The sequence below is a fragment of the Entelurus aequoreus genome, linkage group LG23, assembly GCF_033978785.1.
Source record: "Entelurus aequoreus isolate RoL-2023_Sb linkage group LG23, RoL_Eaeq_v1.1, whole genome shotgun sequence".
NCBI lineage: Eukaryota > Metazoa > Chordata > Actinopteri > Syngnathiformes > Syngnathidae > Entelurus > Entelurus aequoreus.
This window is the reverse complement of record NC_084753.1, coordinates 21,598,810-21,613,809: the sequence shown is the minus strand read 5'-3', so window position 1 is coordinate 21,613,809 and position 15,000 is coordinate 21,598,810. Positions and strand designations below refer to the sequence as shown.

Here is a 15,000-nt window from a genome sequence, read left to right as displayed (position 1 = left end):
ACCCAGAAACGGTGCCGGCTTTGCGGGGCCCGAGCTCATCTAAGATGGACTGATGCAAAGTAGAAAAGTGTTCTGTGGTCTGACGAGTCCACATTTCAAATTGTTTTTGGAAACGGTGGACGTTGTGTCCTCCGGACCAAAGAGGAAAAGAACCATCCGCATTGTTATAGGCGCAAAGTTCAAAAGCCAGCATCTGTGATGGTATGGGGGTGTATTAGTGCCCAGGGCATAGGTAATTTACACATCTGTGAAGGCACCATTAATGCTGAAAGGTACATACAGGTTTTGGAGCAACATATGTTGCCATCCAAGCAACTATATCATGGACGCCCCTGCTTATTCCAGCAAGACAATACCAAGCCACGTGTTACAACAGCGTGGCTTCATAGTAAAAGAGTGCGGGTACTAGACTGGCCTGCCTGTAGTCCAGACCTGTCTCCCATTTAAGTGTGTGGCGCAATATGAAGCCTAGAATACCACAACGGAACAACTTAAGCTGTACATCAAGCAAGAATGGGAAAGAATTCCACCTGAAAAGCTTCAAAAATGTGTCTCCTCAGTTCCCAAACGTTTACTGAGTGTTGTTAAAAGGAAAGGCCATGTAACACAGTGGCAAAAATGCCCCTGTGCCAACTTTTTTGCAATGTGTTGCTGCTAAGTTAATGATTATTTGCTAAAAAAAAATGTAGTTTCTCAGTTCGAACATTAAATATCTTGTCTTTGCAGTCTATTCAATCGAATATAAGTTGAAAAGCATTTGCAAATCATTGTATTCTGTTTTTATTTACGAATTACACAACGTGCCAACTTCACTGGTTTTGGGTTTTGTAGTATATAATGCTATATACACAGTAACTGTGGTTCTTATTATAGTACATACACAGTAACCGTGGTGTGTATAATAATACATACACAGTAACTGGTTATATTTAGTATATAATAGTAAATACACAGTAACTGGTGTATATTTAGTATATAATAGTAAATACACAGTAACTGGTGTATATTTAGTATATAATAGTGAATACACAGTAGCTGGTGTATATTTAGTATATTTTTAGTGCATACACAGCAACAGTGGTATAGTATATACACAGTAACTGTGGTTGATTTTAGTATATAATAGTGCATACACAGTAACAGTGCTACAGTATATATTAGTATATACATGTATATTTAGTATATCGTAATACATAAACAGTACCTGGTGAATATTTAGTATATATTAATACATCCATAGTAACTGTGGTGTATATAATAGTACATACATATTCCATTCACTCAATATTAAATAAAAAATATTGATACAATATTAAAATAATTCATGACTGAAACTTTGAATATCCGCTTCCTATTCAGAAAAATACAGCATTATGAATTCATATTTTTTATTTCCACGACATCAGTTACTCAAAATTTATATATTCTCACCATCGTGATTTTTACAGAAATAGATTTACATTGTTTTGTTCCACTGTGTTCCTTAAACATAGAGTAAGCAATATCGATAGATGAAATATGTCGCCTGAAATTGGCATGAAATTAATAACTGATAGTAGGAATATGGGATTATGTGATATTAAATGCTATATTACATGTCTTCATTAGTTTGATGTATTTTTCATTGCCCTCTGTAGTCAACTGTGCATACTCAGGCTTTCAACATGACAATAAATATAGGAGTGGGAACACCTGGTGGTGTTTGGGAATACAGCATGCAGTCATATGGTTTCAGCATCACTTTAAATCAGGGGTGTCAAACTCATTTTAGCTCAGGGATCGCATGGAGGAAAATCTGTGCACACGTGGCCGGACTATCAAAATCATGGCATTAAAACAAAAAAATAAAGACAACTTCAGATTGTTTTCTTTGTCTTACTTTGGCCAAAAATTAAAAAAAACACATTCTGAAAATTTTACAATAAAAATATAGAAAAAAATACTGGCAGCGGTAAAGTTTAGATCCATGAAGGAAAGAAGAAAGTGAATGAATGTTTATAACTGAATAAATGTATATAAGCATAAACATTAGTTTTCTTTTGTATTATTTTTTTTAATGAATTAAGTAACGTTTATGACAACCTTTTTCCAAAACACAAAATAGAATGTGCGGTATAACAGGATAATGCATACATTTATCATTTGTTTTCAAAGCGGTTACAAAAAAGTGGGGCCCCAAAAATTTACTGTGGGACCCCATTTTTATGACTTGATGGGGTCTCTGGGACCCCATTTTGAAAATTCCTGGCGCCAACACTGATGGAGTATTGGTGCGTGCAAAACAGCAGCAGGCGGCTGTGGCCTAACCTGACTCTCGTCAGATCGCTGAGCTCCACACAAGGAAGGAGTTCTCAATAGGAGATGTATTTCAGAAGGCGGGGGCTTGTAAAAAAAATCATTGTATGTGATTGGATAAACAACTTGTCCGTTATCTTGAATGACGTGCTACTTCAACCACTCACATCGAAATCAACCCGTGACGCTGATGAGAGCGACGCTGGGAAATCCAAAACAGAACAGCCGACATATTGGATAACGACAGAGCAAAAAGTTAGAGAACTTTTACTGAAACAACGCAGCAATGTCAGTAGACGATCGATGTCGCAAAACAGTTGCAATAGCAGAATCAATGTCAGCACACAACTCCTCGCTGCGTGCCGCCATTGTTGTTTGAATCCATCAGTCGCTTCGGCGCTACGTCACATCTATAAAATCCCGCCCGGCGATCCTGATTGGTTCATTATTTTTCGCTATCTTGAAGGAGTTTGCATTGCCCTCGAGCCCAGACCCTTGTGTGGAGCTCAGCGAACTTCAAGGGTCTGGCGAGAGTCAGGTTAGCTGTGGCCTGCGGGCCGGTTCTAATACTTATAAAATATCATGCCGGGGGCCATAGATCATTCATTGTTGTCAAAGTCAAGGAGATCAGTGTTGTCAACCGCGGGCCTTGACTTTGACACTGATCTCCAAAGATACAAAGAATTGCTATTGCGACATCCAGTGGACACATTTAGAACAGCCGTTTCTTTTATTCAAAAATTTCAGGTTAATTTTTAAACTTGGCAAACTCATCCCAAAAAATAAAACCTGTTCGCAGGCCTGTTTCGGCCCTCGGGCCGTCCGTTTGACACCCCTGCTTTAAATGATGTCCATCCATCCATTGTCTACCTATTGTCCCTTTTGGGGTAGAAAGTGGTTTAAGTCTAAATCTAACCTTTCCTATTTCCTAAAGATTGCTCACTGGCTTTTATTTGTTAGAGCTGCAGAAATCCTCGTTAGTTTGATCTTCGGAGCGAGGCTGTGGTCCATTCTATTTTGCTGCAGGATAAGTGAGCTTCTGTCTTTGCAATTACCTTCGCCAAAGCGCATCTGTTAGCAGCACAATGTGGCTCCTCTCTCTGATATCATGGCGGCTATAAAGCCAGGAGGTCAAAGGCCGCGGTAGGTGTGGCCGCGCGCTCTAATCACCGCCCGTGCACGTGCGAGGATCAAGAGCGTCTCCTTTTCACGCGGGGGTCTGTCTTTCACGCTTCAAACCGGCGGCGCTGTTTGTGCTCGCTCATTGATTTTGTTTTTGTTTGCCCGTCGCCACGCCGTCGCTGTTGTCGACTGTTGAATGACAAGCGGACATGTGTGCGTTGTTTGTGATGCATAAACAAGAGGTTGCAAGGTTGGAGGTGGTGTTGAGAGGGAGAAGTGTGTGTGTATGTGGTGATGGGGGGGGGGGGGGGGGTTGGAGGTTCTAAACCAATCAGCATCCTCCTCCACTCAGCCATGCAAATGAGACTATGGGTATCAGTCTCACTCTCCTGCTTCTTTAAGTGAGTGGAGCTAGAAAGCGACTGGCGGCGGGTCAGATGGATCTTATCCTCTTAAATGCTAATGACATTTCTCCATTCTCTTCATTAGCGCCGTTCCATTATCAGTAATTTGTAGCCCCCACCCCCAATCCTCCCTCTGTGTTTTTTTCCCCCCTAATTAATACTCGCCATTGTGAAGTCCAAGTTAGGCGAAGAGCGGAAAAAAAGGAAGGACGGGAGTGTGAAGGAAATTATCGTGCGTTATAGGTTGTGTACGTGAAGAGGTGCGACATCAAAAGGCGTTTAATGTGGCACCCGTGTGGCGTCGCTGTAAATGCACAGCCGCTTGAGTAATTGGATGCTCATTTAAATATTGCTATTGGATGACGGAGATTGCGCCATTATTTTTTTTTTTTGTCTTCCACAAGTGCTACATCAGGCTCCTTCACTTTTCTCATTCGACCCATTCCCCCCTCCCTTATATGACTCATTCAGCAATAAATATTGCCCCTCATACTATGCCCGCGTTGAGGGCACATGAATAAACAAATCCAGGGTGCATGAAAGGTCATTTCCTAAATGATTCTTTTGAAATGAAAATAAAATTCTGCAGTCGGAGGAAACGGGGTGTTCTCTTTCAGAGAGACACCCGAGCCTTGGCTTTTTGTTGATTCTCATTACGAGAGCACACAATCACGGGCTAATTTGATGCCCCCAGGCACCTCTCCTTAGCGAAATCAAGGCTTTAACACACATGGTAATCAAGTATTGGCGAGGGCAGTGGGGCTAATATGCAAAAAGCAGGCGACTCTCTAGGTTATGAAAGGAGACATATGCTGTGGGTATGGCCATTAGAAGTGCCTGTTTGAAGAGAGGAAAGCAGGGAACGAGGACGGGGTGCGACTTTCATCCGAAACTTTCTTCTTCCTCATGTTTGATTCCGAAACTTTGTGTGTATGTCTGCAAGCTTTAAATCAGGGGTGTCAAACTAGTTTTTATTGAGGGCCATATTGGCAGTTATGAATGCCCTCAGAAGGCCAATTGTATCAGTCAATATACAGTATATGAATAGTAATTAGTGCTGTCAAATTACTATTTTTTTTAAATCAGATTAATCACACTTTAAATTTGGATTAATCAGGATTAATCACGGTTTATTAGATAGATAGATAGATAGATAGATAGATAGATAGATAGATAGATAGATAGATAGATAGATAGATAGATAGATAGATAGATAGATAGATAGTACTTTATTGATTCCTTCAGGAGAGTTCCCTCAGGAAAATGAAAATTCCAACAGCAGTGTACAGAATTGAGATAGAATTTTGAAAGAATTTAAAAAGTAAATAATGGATGTATAAATGTAAATAAAATAGAAAATATAACAATAAAAATTAAAGTAACAATAAGAATAAAAATATAACAGCAATAATAAGAAGATAACAAGAGAAACTAGGCAGTAGTGATCATGTTATGAAATCTATTTGTTTTTTTAAATGAAGAAAAACGGTAATAATATCGATTATATGAAAGATGTGATGTGTATATTGCACCTTTTTAAAATGTATTACACTGTTATTGCTGTTAATTGCACTGTTTTTTGTTGCAGTTTATTTCAGTATTGTTATTGCTTTGCGTCCCCTGTCATCTTAGTACCCCCCCCTCCCCCCAGAGAGGAGTTGTACAAGTCTGATGGCGTGTGAGAGAAAGGAGGTTTTGAGTCTATTAGTCCTGCACTTGGGATGAAGCAGTCCAGCACTGAACAGGCTTCTATGGCTACTGATAACGGTATGCAGAGGGTGACTGACATCATCCATGATGCTCACTAGTTTTTCCACAGTCCTCTTCTCTGCCACCGTCACCAGTGAGTCCAGTTTTATTCCGATCGTAGAGCCGGCCCGCCTGATCAGTTTCTCCAGTCTGGAGCTGGCCCTCTTAGATGTACTGCCACACAGTGTTCTGTGGTCTGACAAGTCCACATTTTAAATTGTTTTTGGAAACTGTGGACGTTGTGTCCTCCTTAACAAAGAGGAAAAGAACCATCCGGATTGTTATAGGCGCAAAGTTCAAAAGCCATAATTTGTGATGGTATGGGAGTGTATTAGTGCCCAAGGCATAGGTAACTTACACATCTGTGAAGGCACCGTTAATATATATAATACATATAGGTTTTGGAGCAACATATGTTTCCATCCAAGCAACGTTATCATGGACGCCCCTGCTTATTTCAGCAAGACAATGCCAAGCCACATGTTACAACAGCGTGGCTTCATAGTAAAAGAGTGTGGGTACTAGACTGGCCTGCCTGTAGTCCAGACCTGTCTCCCATTGAAAATGTGTGGCGTAATATGAAGTCTAAAATACCACAACGGAGACCCAGGACTGTTGAACAACTTAAGCTGTACATCAAGCAAGAATGGGAAATAATTCCACCTGAAAAGCTTAAAAAATTGGTCTCCTCAGTTCCCAAACGTTTACTAAGTGTTGTCAAAATGCCCCTGTGCCAACTTTTTTGCTATGTGTTGCTGCTAATAAATTCTAAGTTCATGATTATTTGCAAAAAAAAATTAAGTTTCCCAGTTCGAACATTAAATATCTTGTTTTTGCAGTCTATTCAATTGAATATAAATTGAAAAGGATTTGCAAATCATTGCATTCTGTTTTTATTTACGAATTACACAACGTGCCAACTTCACTGGTTTTAGGTTTTGTAGAACCCTCCCAAATATATTACACTATAAATATTAATGCATACATTATATTACTTTAATTTATTTTCTCGTAAAAAACACACATTTTTAAGGTGTGGCGAAAATAACTATGGTGGCGACTTTTATTTCATTTTGTAGTAGTAGTAGCGACTTCCTTGTTAATTTACGGAATCCGGTCAACCTCCTTTGTTTTCACTTCATCGAGCTGTGCATGCAAGTTATGTCGAGGCCACTTTGGGGCCACATTAAGGGCTGTGCGCATTTATACTGAAATCTGATAAAGATCACATTTTACTTGCAGTGTAAACAGTCAGCTGGAAAGAATCAGATTTTTTTTTTTAAACGATTTTGGGCCACTTTGGCCTGCAGTGTAAACATAGTCAGTGGTGCAAGTTCTCTATGCAAAAATGTTGGTCGACAAAGTTATGCTCTGAACTCGGATTTGGCCCTCGAAGCCCCCAGTTGGATGGCCCTGTTTTCATCTTTGCAAGACTTTTTTCAATTTCTGTCCACTGTCAACCAACAACTTCATGATTATCACTGAAACTCATCATAGACAGTACATTATAAACCAAAAAATAACTATACAAATGGGTTTCTTCAACTTGTCTGGAGTGTTATGACTTTTCTTTTTGCGGACCTATTCAATCAGTCGTCAGATGAACTATATATATATATATATATACAGTATATACAAACGGCTAAATTTTTGTTTCATCTGACCACAGAACTTTCCTCCAGACAGTCTTATCTCTGTCCATGTGATGTCAGATTAAATAAAAATTGAGCCGTTTGGCCACAAAACCCAGCAATATGTTTGGAGGAGAAAAGGTGAGGCCTTTAATCCCAGGAACACCACCCTACCGTCAAGCATGGTGGTGGTAGTATTATGCTCTGGGCCTGTTTTGATGCCAATGGAACTGGTGCTTTACAGAGAGTAAATGGGACAATGAAAATTGGAAGATTACCTCCAAATTCTTCAGGACAACCTAAAATCATCAGCCCGGAGGTTGGGTCTTGGGCGCAGTTGGGTGTTCCAACAGGACAATGACCCCAAACACACATCAAAAGTGGTAAAGGAATGGCTAAATCAGACTAGAATGAAGGTTTTAGATTGGCCTTCCCAAAGTCCTGACTTAAACATGTGGATAATGCTGAAGAAACAAGTCCATGTCAGAAAACCAACAAATTTAGCTGAACTTCACCAATTTTGTCAAGAGGAGTGGTCAAAAGTTCAACCAGAAGCTCGCCAGAAGCTTGTGGATGGCTAACAAAAGCGCCTTATTGCAGTGAAACTTGCTAAAGGACATGTAACCAAATATTAACATTGCTGTATGTATACTTTTGACCCAGCATATATGGTCACATTTTCAGTAGACCCACAATAAATTCATAAAAGAACCAAACTTCATGAATGTTCTTTGTGACCAACAAGTATGTGCTCCAATCACTCTATCACAAAAAATAAGAGTTGTAGAAATGATTGGAAAATGAAGACAGCCATGACATTATGTTCTTTACAAGTGTATTTTAAGTGACTTTTGACCGCGACTGTATATATAGATGCTGCTTTGATTGTTGCACATTATTGCCCTTCATTTTTGTGCCGTAGAGGTGAAAAATAGAGACGCGAGAATTAAGAGCGAAAGTGAGAGCACTGCATTGCTGATTGAAAGGTCAGAGCCCTTCGCGTAATAGCCAGCGGCTCACAGGCGGCCTTGTTTCAGGGTCGTCATCAACCTTTGCGTACTGTGGAAAGGATGCGGATGAAAAAGGCAGCGGATAATTAAATGGTGTTTTGTGGCGAAGTAGTGTGGCATTCATGGGACTCACACACACACACACACACATACATGTAGGTGTCTTTCATAAGACTTTTTGCGGGCTTCTTGTTTGCCAGCATGCGGTCCCTATCGTGATTCATTCTCAATACAACTTTCATAACTACTTGCAGCCATTTCAAGTGCATGTGTAGCTTTACTGAAAGTGTGTGTGGCCGTGACCACTCAAAAGGAGTGAATGATCGCACCTGAAAGTGTTGGTAGCTTGGTTTGATCTATTCCTCCTGCACAAATGCAGAATATATGAAAAGGAGCAATACATCCTGTCATTAACTCATGATGTCCTCTTCTTTTTTTTTTTTTTTTGCTCTCTTTACACTAGGTGACCGATATCGCGGATGCCGTTATCCTAAAGCAGCTTTTTGAAGCGTTGTTTCGGACCGGAGTGGTGGTAGTGGCGACCTCCAACAGACCCCCTGATGGTGAGTGTCTGCACACATCGTTATTTAATATTTAAAAAGTTAAGTTAAAGTCCCAACGATTGTCACACACACACTAGGTGTGGTGAAATTTGACCCATCCCCATGTTCACCCCCTGAGAGGTGAGGGGAGCAGTGAGCAGCAGCATGCGCCACGCTTGGGAATCATTTGGGGATTTAGTTAAAGCATTTACAGCAGGTGGTGTCAAACGTACGTATCAGGCCCGCGAACAGGCTCAAGCCGGCCTGCAAAATAAGTTTGCTAAGTATAAAAATGAGCTTCAATTTTTTCTTTTGATGCGCCTGAAAGAGTGGCAGCACATCACAGTAGCTCCTTTGACTTCCTTCATTTTACTTGATTTTTGGTATTACTCTCAACTTTTTTTGCTTTTTTTTATCACTTATGTTTTTTTTAGAACAATTTCCCTTGTAGATCAATAAAGTTTGTCTAAGTCTAAGTCTAATGAAAGAAGCTGCTGTTGTAAATATGTCCACTGGATGTCACAATAGCAATTGAGGTGTAACCCACGTCACACATGACTGTGTTTAAAGATGACGTGTCAGCTGACTTTAAGCGCCCTCTGGATTGGCTGCCGCTACTCCAATCAGCGAAGGTGCAAGCAATTAGGTGCTCCTGCTGTGGCTGGCGGCAGACTACTGCTGTGGCGACGCACAGTACCTTCTTTTACTGTAAATTATCCACTCAACAGATAAAATAACGAAACGGCAAGATGCAAAGACTTAAGTCAACATGACCATCATCTTTGAAGTAGATAGAATTCCGTGCAGCGCTCAGAATTTGTTGACGGTTCGATGCGCACCCAGAACTCCAATGTAAAAATGTGTGTTTCTACATATGTTGTTTGTTCTGTTTTATTTTATACTTAAATCTACCATGTTCACATTGGTCAAGTTTGTAGTTATGCTACCTTTAATTCGACTATTATTATGGTGTCATTTTGATAACTGTTTTGATTATATTATAATTGTAATATTTGAATGATGATAAATGAATGTGTTGTGGCGTTTGCGGATGTCACCAATGTGACGGTTTGAGGAATCACTCTGTGGTTTTTCCAAACTCGTCTTGAATGGTGAACCGCCAACGTGATAATGCTAAACAGGAATTGCTTAAAGTTTAGTGGCTTTGTAAGTACACTGAGACAAGGTCTAAGTTCACTGTGGTCTTCATGGTGTTTTGAAACTGCACCAATTTCTTCCTCAGAATGTTCGACTAACTTGAAGTGTTTTGCCAAGAGGATTAGTTGTAATGTGTACATTTTCAGAATGTGCATGTTCTATTTTTGGCCGAAGTAGGACTAAGAATTTTTTTTTGAAGTTTTCTTTATTTTATATTAATATACCATGATTTCACCTGTCTTGCCCGCGTGCGGCCCTGCTTATTTCAGCAAGACAATGCCAAGCCACGTGTTACATCAACGTGGCTTCATAGTAAAAGAGTGCGGGTACTAGACTGGCCTGCCTGTAGTCCAGACCTGTCTCCCATTGAAAATGTGTGGCGCATTATGAAGCCTAAAATACCACAATGGAGATGACTGTTGAACAAATTAAGCTGTACATCAAGCAAGAATGGGAAAGAATTCCACCTGAGAAGCTTAAAAAATGTGTCTCCTCAGTTCCCAAACGTTTACTGAGTGTTGTTAAAAGGAAAGGCCATGTAACAAAGTGGTGAACATACCCTTTCCCAACTACTTTGGCACGTGTTGCAGCCATGAAATTCTAAGTTAATTATTATTTGCAAAAAAAAAAAAGTTTATGAGTTTGAACATCAAATATCTTGTCTTTGTAATGCATTCAATTGAATATGGGTTGGAAAGGATTTGCAAATAATTGTATTCCGTTTATATTTACATCTAACACAATTTCCCAACTCATATGGAAACAGGGTTTGAATGCTTGTTTGTGTGTGTGTGTGTGTGTGTGTGTGTGTGTGCGTGTGTGTGTGTGTGTGTGTGTGTTTATATATATATATATATATATATATATATATATATATATATATATATATATATATATATATATATATATATATATATATACAGCATGTGTACTTATATAGATATTAAATATATGTGTAATATAATTACATAGGCATCTAAATAAATTTGATATCCAAATCACTACACTATTTTCAGTTATTTTTGTATTATTATTTATTACTATGTGTGCTGCCTCATAGTGAACTGTGATCACATTACACAGCTCGTGGTTCCATATCAAGGGTGAAAAATGACCCCGCGGGCCAGACTTCTTGTTAAACTTATGATGTCTCGCGGGCCGTAGTTTGGACACCCTTATGTTATGTTATTGAATGGAGACAAGTCAAACACTAGCGCCAGGTGGAAAACAGCCACTCAAGCTCCAGTTTGTCCCTTTAGGCTGCCCACAAGCTCATTGATTGGCTTTCTGGGGATGCCTTCCTGCCAAGGTGACAATGATTGGCAGCACCCAGCAGCAGACCCATCAGCGACGAGATGTGAGATAAGAGCGATAAAATAACCAAACCAAACCGAATTGTACAAAAAGTGGGCCGTACAAAAACCAAGGTGCTACTATATAATACAAAATCGGACAACTGCAACTTTCCTGACATTGTGACTTAATTAGAGTCAAACTGAGTATTTATATTATAAAAGGTCATTATTAATAACTGGCAGTAGGAACGATCACATAAACCGTATAAAAAAATTAGTGCGTGAGCAGTGGGCTGTGGGCTTTGACTTTGTGGATTATTTTGAGTCTTTCTATTTATTTCTATTGTGCAATGGGGTGGTTATCAATAATCACTGGTAAGAAGAACGATCACGTTAACTATATTATTTTTACAATGAGTGCACGGGCAGGTGTGCTGTGTGGGCTTTGATTTTGTGTATTATTTTGAGTCTGCAGTATGTTATGCAGTGTGGTGGCTATCATTGATAACTGACAGAAGGAATGATCTCATTAACGATATATTTTTTTCAAATGAGTTCACGAGCATTTGTACTGTAGGCCTTGACTTTGTTGATTATTTTGAGTCTCTCTATTTATGTATATTATCAAATGTGGTAGTTATCATTAATAACTGTCGGGAGGAACGATCATATGAACTTTTTATTTTTGAATGAGTGCGCAAACATGTGTGCTGTAGGCTTTGTCTTTGTGGAATATTTAGAGTCTTACTATTTATTTCTATTGTGCAATGTGGTGGTTATAAATAATAACTGATAAGAACAACAATCACATTAACTATATTATTTTGACAATGATTTCGCAGGCAGGTGTGCTGTGTGAGCTTTGATTTTGTGTATTATTTTGAGTCTTTGAGTCCGCAGTATGTTATGCAGTGTGGTGGCTACCATTGATAACTGACAAAAGGAATGATCTCATTAACGATACATTTTTTTCAAATGAGTTCACAAGCATTTGTACTATAGGCCTTGACTGTATTGATTATTTTGAGTCTCTCTATTTATTTATATTATCCAATGTGGTAGTTATCATTAATATCTGTCGGGAGGAACGATCATATTAACTTTTTATTTTTGAGTGAGTGCTCAAGCATGTGTGCTGTAGACTTTGTCTTTGTGGATTATTTTGTGTCCTTCTATCTATATCTATTATGCAATGTTGTAGTTATCATTAATAACTGCTGGGCGGAACGATCACATACATATTTTTATTTTGTATTTTTTAAATGAGTGTGTGAGCAGGTGTGCTGTGTTCTTTGACTTTGTAGACTATTTTGAGTCTTTCTATTTATTTCTATTTTGTAATGATTTGGGAGGGGTCCTTGTGCTGGCCCTGGAAAATAAATGGAAGTTTTGATCTGCTGACGACTTAAAAGTTGTGTCTAACTAATCAAATCTCCGCTTTTAGGATTCATTTCGCAAGTTTGAGGTGGTGAGCAGTGTTCATTACTCCTAGTTCATTATGATGCATTCTAAACCGTATGCTCAAAAATATGTTTTTCCTGGGGGACTGTTGCTGTCTCAAAGCTTTGAGTGGAGGCAAAAGTGCACAGTAGCTTGATGGTTGTCATATAGACAAAGACTTGCATCTCTGATATTTACAAGCTATTAACAACAAAGCGTCCAAACGGTGCAAACTTAATAGAGAGCCTACTTGGTATTAATTGCACGGTTAATGGAATACTGACGGCCGACAGAGAAAACTGGACATGAAAGGCATACATTTGCTGTCTTTATTGATGTGGAGATGCCACTATAAAAAGGCCCACTGTGTTTGGTGTTAGGTTCCAGTAAGAGCACATAAAGAAGATGTTTCCGTTTTTGTTTTTATATACTAATGGAGACCCATACAAGTAAGAATGGCTGGAGGTTTAAATGGTGTCTTTGGTGTGGAAAACCCATCAGTGCACTGCCTCTCATTGGCCATTTGCATTAAAGGTCTCAAGCTGCTTTTGATTGAGGTTGGCAGTGGTGTGTTTTATTGACGGTGGTTGTGCTGGTGTAACCTTTTAAACGTTCCATTGCTTGGCTAGCTGTCATCCTATGAAGGGGTGTCAAACCCAATCACACAGGGGAACAACATTCAAAGCACACTTTATAGAAACAGGATGTATGTACAAAATGTGCATGAGTTTTTTTCAATTACTCCACTCATGTGCATTTATTTTTTTAACACTGGTGTAGAGAGAATCCTGAAGAATTTAGAGTTAATCCTCCTTTTTAGTTGTCCCATTTACTCTCTGTAAAGCACCAGTTCCATTGGCAGCAAAACAGGCCCAGAGCATAATAATACTACCACCACCATGCTTGACAGTTGGTCTGGTGTTCCTGGGATTAAAGGCCTCACCTTTTCTCCTCCAAGCATAGTTCTGGGTATAGTGGCCAAACAGCTCAATTTTTGTTTAATCTGACATCACATATACAAAGATAAGACCTTCTGGAGGAAAGTTCAGCAGATATACGGGCGGTATAGCTCGGTTGGTAGAGCAGCCGTGCCAGCAACTTGAGGGTTGCAGGTTCGATCCCCGCTTCCGCCATCCTAGTCACTGCCGTTGTGTCCTTGGGCAAGACACTTTACCCACCTGCTCTCAGTGCCACACACACTGGTTTAAAGGCCTACTGAAACCCACTACTACCGACCACGCAGTCTGATAGTTTATATATCAATGATGAAATCTTAACATTGCAACACATGCCAAAACGGCCGGGTTAATTTATTAAGTGCAATTTTAAATTTCCCGGCAAACTTCCGGCTGAAAACGTTTCGATATAATGACGTTTGCGCGTGACGTCAACAGTGGAAGCGGAAGTATTCGTAGCCCATTGAATCCAATACAAAAAGCTCTGTTTTCATTTCAAAATTCCACAGTATTCTGGACATCTGTGTTGGTGAATCCTTTGCAATTTGTTTAATGAACAATGGAGACTGCAAAGAAGAAAGCTGTAGGTGCAATCGGTGTATTAGCGGCAGACTATAGCAACACAACCAGGAGCACTTTGATGATAGCAGACGCGCTAGCCGAACGACCTCACCTTGACTTCCTCCGTCTCCGGGCCGCCAACCGCATCGGTGATCGGGTGAAGTCCTTCGTCGTACCGTCGATCGCTGGAACGCAGGTGAGCAAGGGTCGTGATGAGCAGATGAGAGCTGGCGTAGGTGCAGAGCTAATGTTTTTAGCATAGCTCTGTCGAGGTTCCGTAGCTAAGTTAGCTTCAATGGCGTCGTTAGCAACAGCATTATTAAGCTTTGCCAAGCAGGAAAGCATTAACCGTTTATTTACATGTCCAGAGTTTGGTAGTATTGTTGATCTTCTGTCTATCCTTCCAGTCAGTGACTTATTTGTTTTGTTTCTATATGCAGTAAAGCCCGATGCTATCATGTTAGCTCAGTAGCTAAAGAGCTTCATCGATGTATTGTCGTGGACATAAAAGTCACTGTGAATGTCCATTTCGCGTTCTCGACTCTCATTTTCAAGAGGATATAGTAGTGGTTTAAAATACAAATCCGTCATCCACAATAGAAAAAGGAGAGAGTGTGGAATCCAATGAACCCTTGTACCTAAGTTACGGTCAGAGCGAAAAAAGATAACGTTCTGCACTGCACGCTAGTCCTTCACTTTCACGTTCCTCATCCACGAATCTTTCATCCTCGCTCAAATTAATGGGGTAATCGTCGCTTTCTCGGTCCGAATCTCTCTCGCTGCTGGTGTAAACAATAGGAAAATATGAGCAGTCCTTCCTCCGGTGTCGTCACGCTA

The 15,000-nt window shown here is 39.8% G+C and overlaps 1 protein-coding gene across 2 annotated transcripts in view; it reads left to right on the top strand.

Moving 5' to 3' along the window:
• The window catches only part of afg1lb (AFG1 like ATPase b), a 122,359-nt gene that overhangs the window by 34,977 nt on the left and 72,382 nt on the right, over positions 1–15,000 (top strand). For both annotated transcript variants that reach the window (XM_062034874.1, XM_062034873.1), the window contains exon 6: positions 8,675–8,774. In XM_062034874.1, coding sequence (XP_061890858.1) covers positions 8,675–8,774 — 100 coding nt within the window. The remainder of the gene's footprint in view (positions 1–8,674; positions 8,775–15,000) is intronic.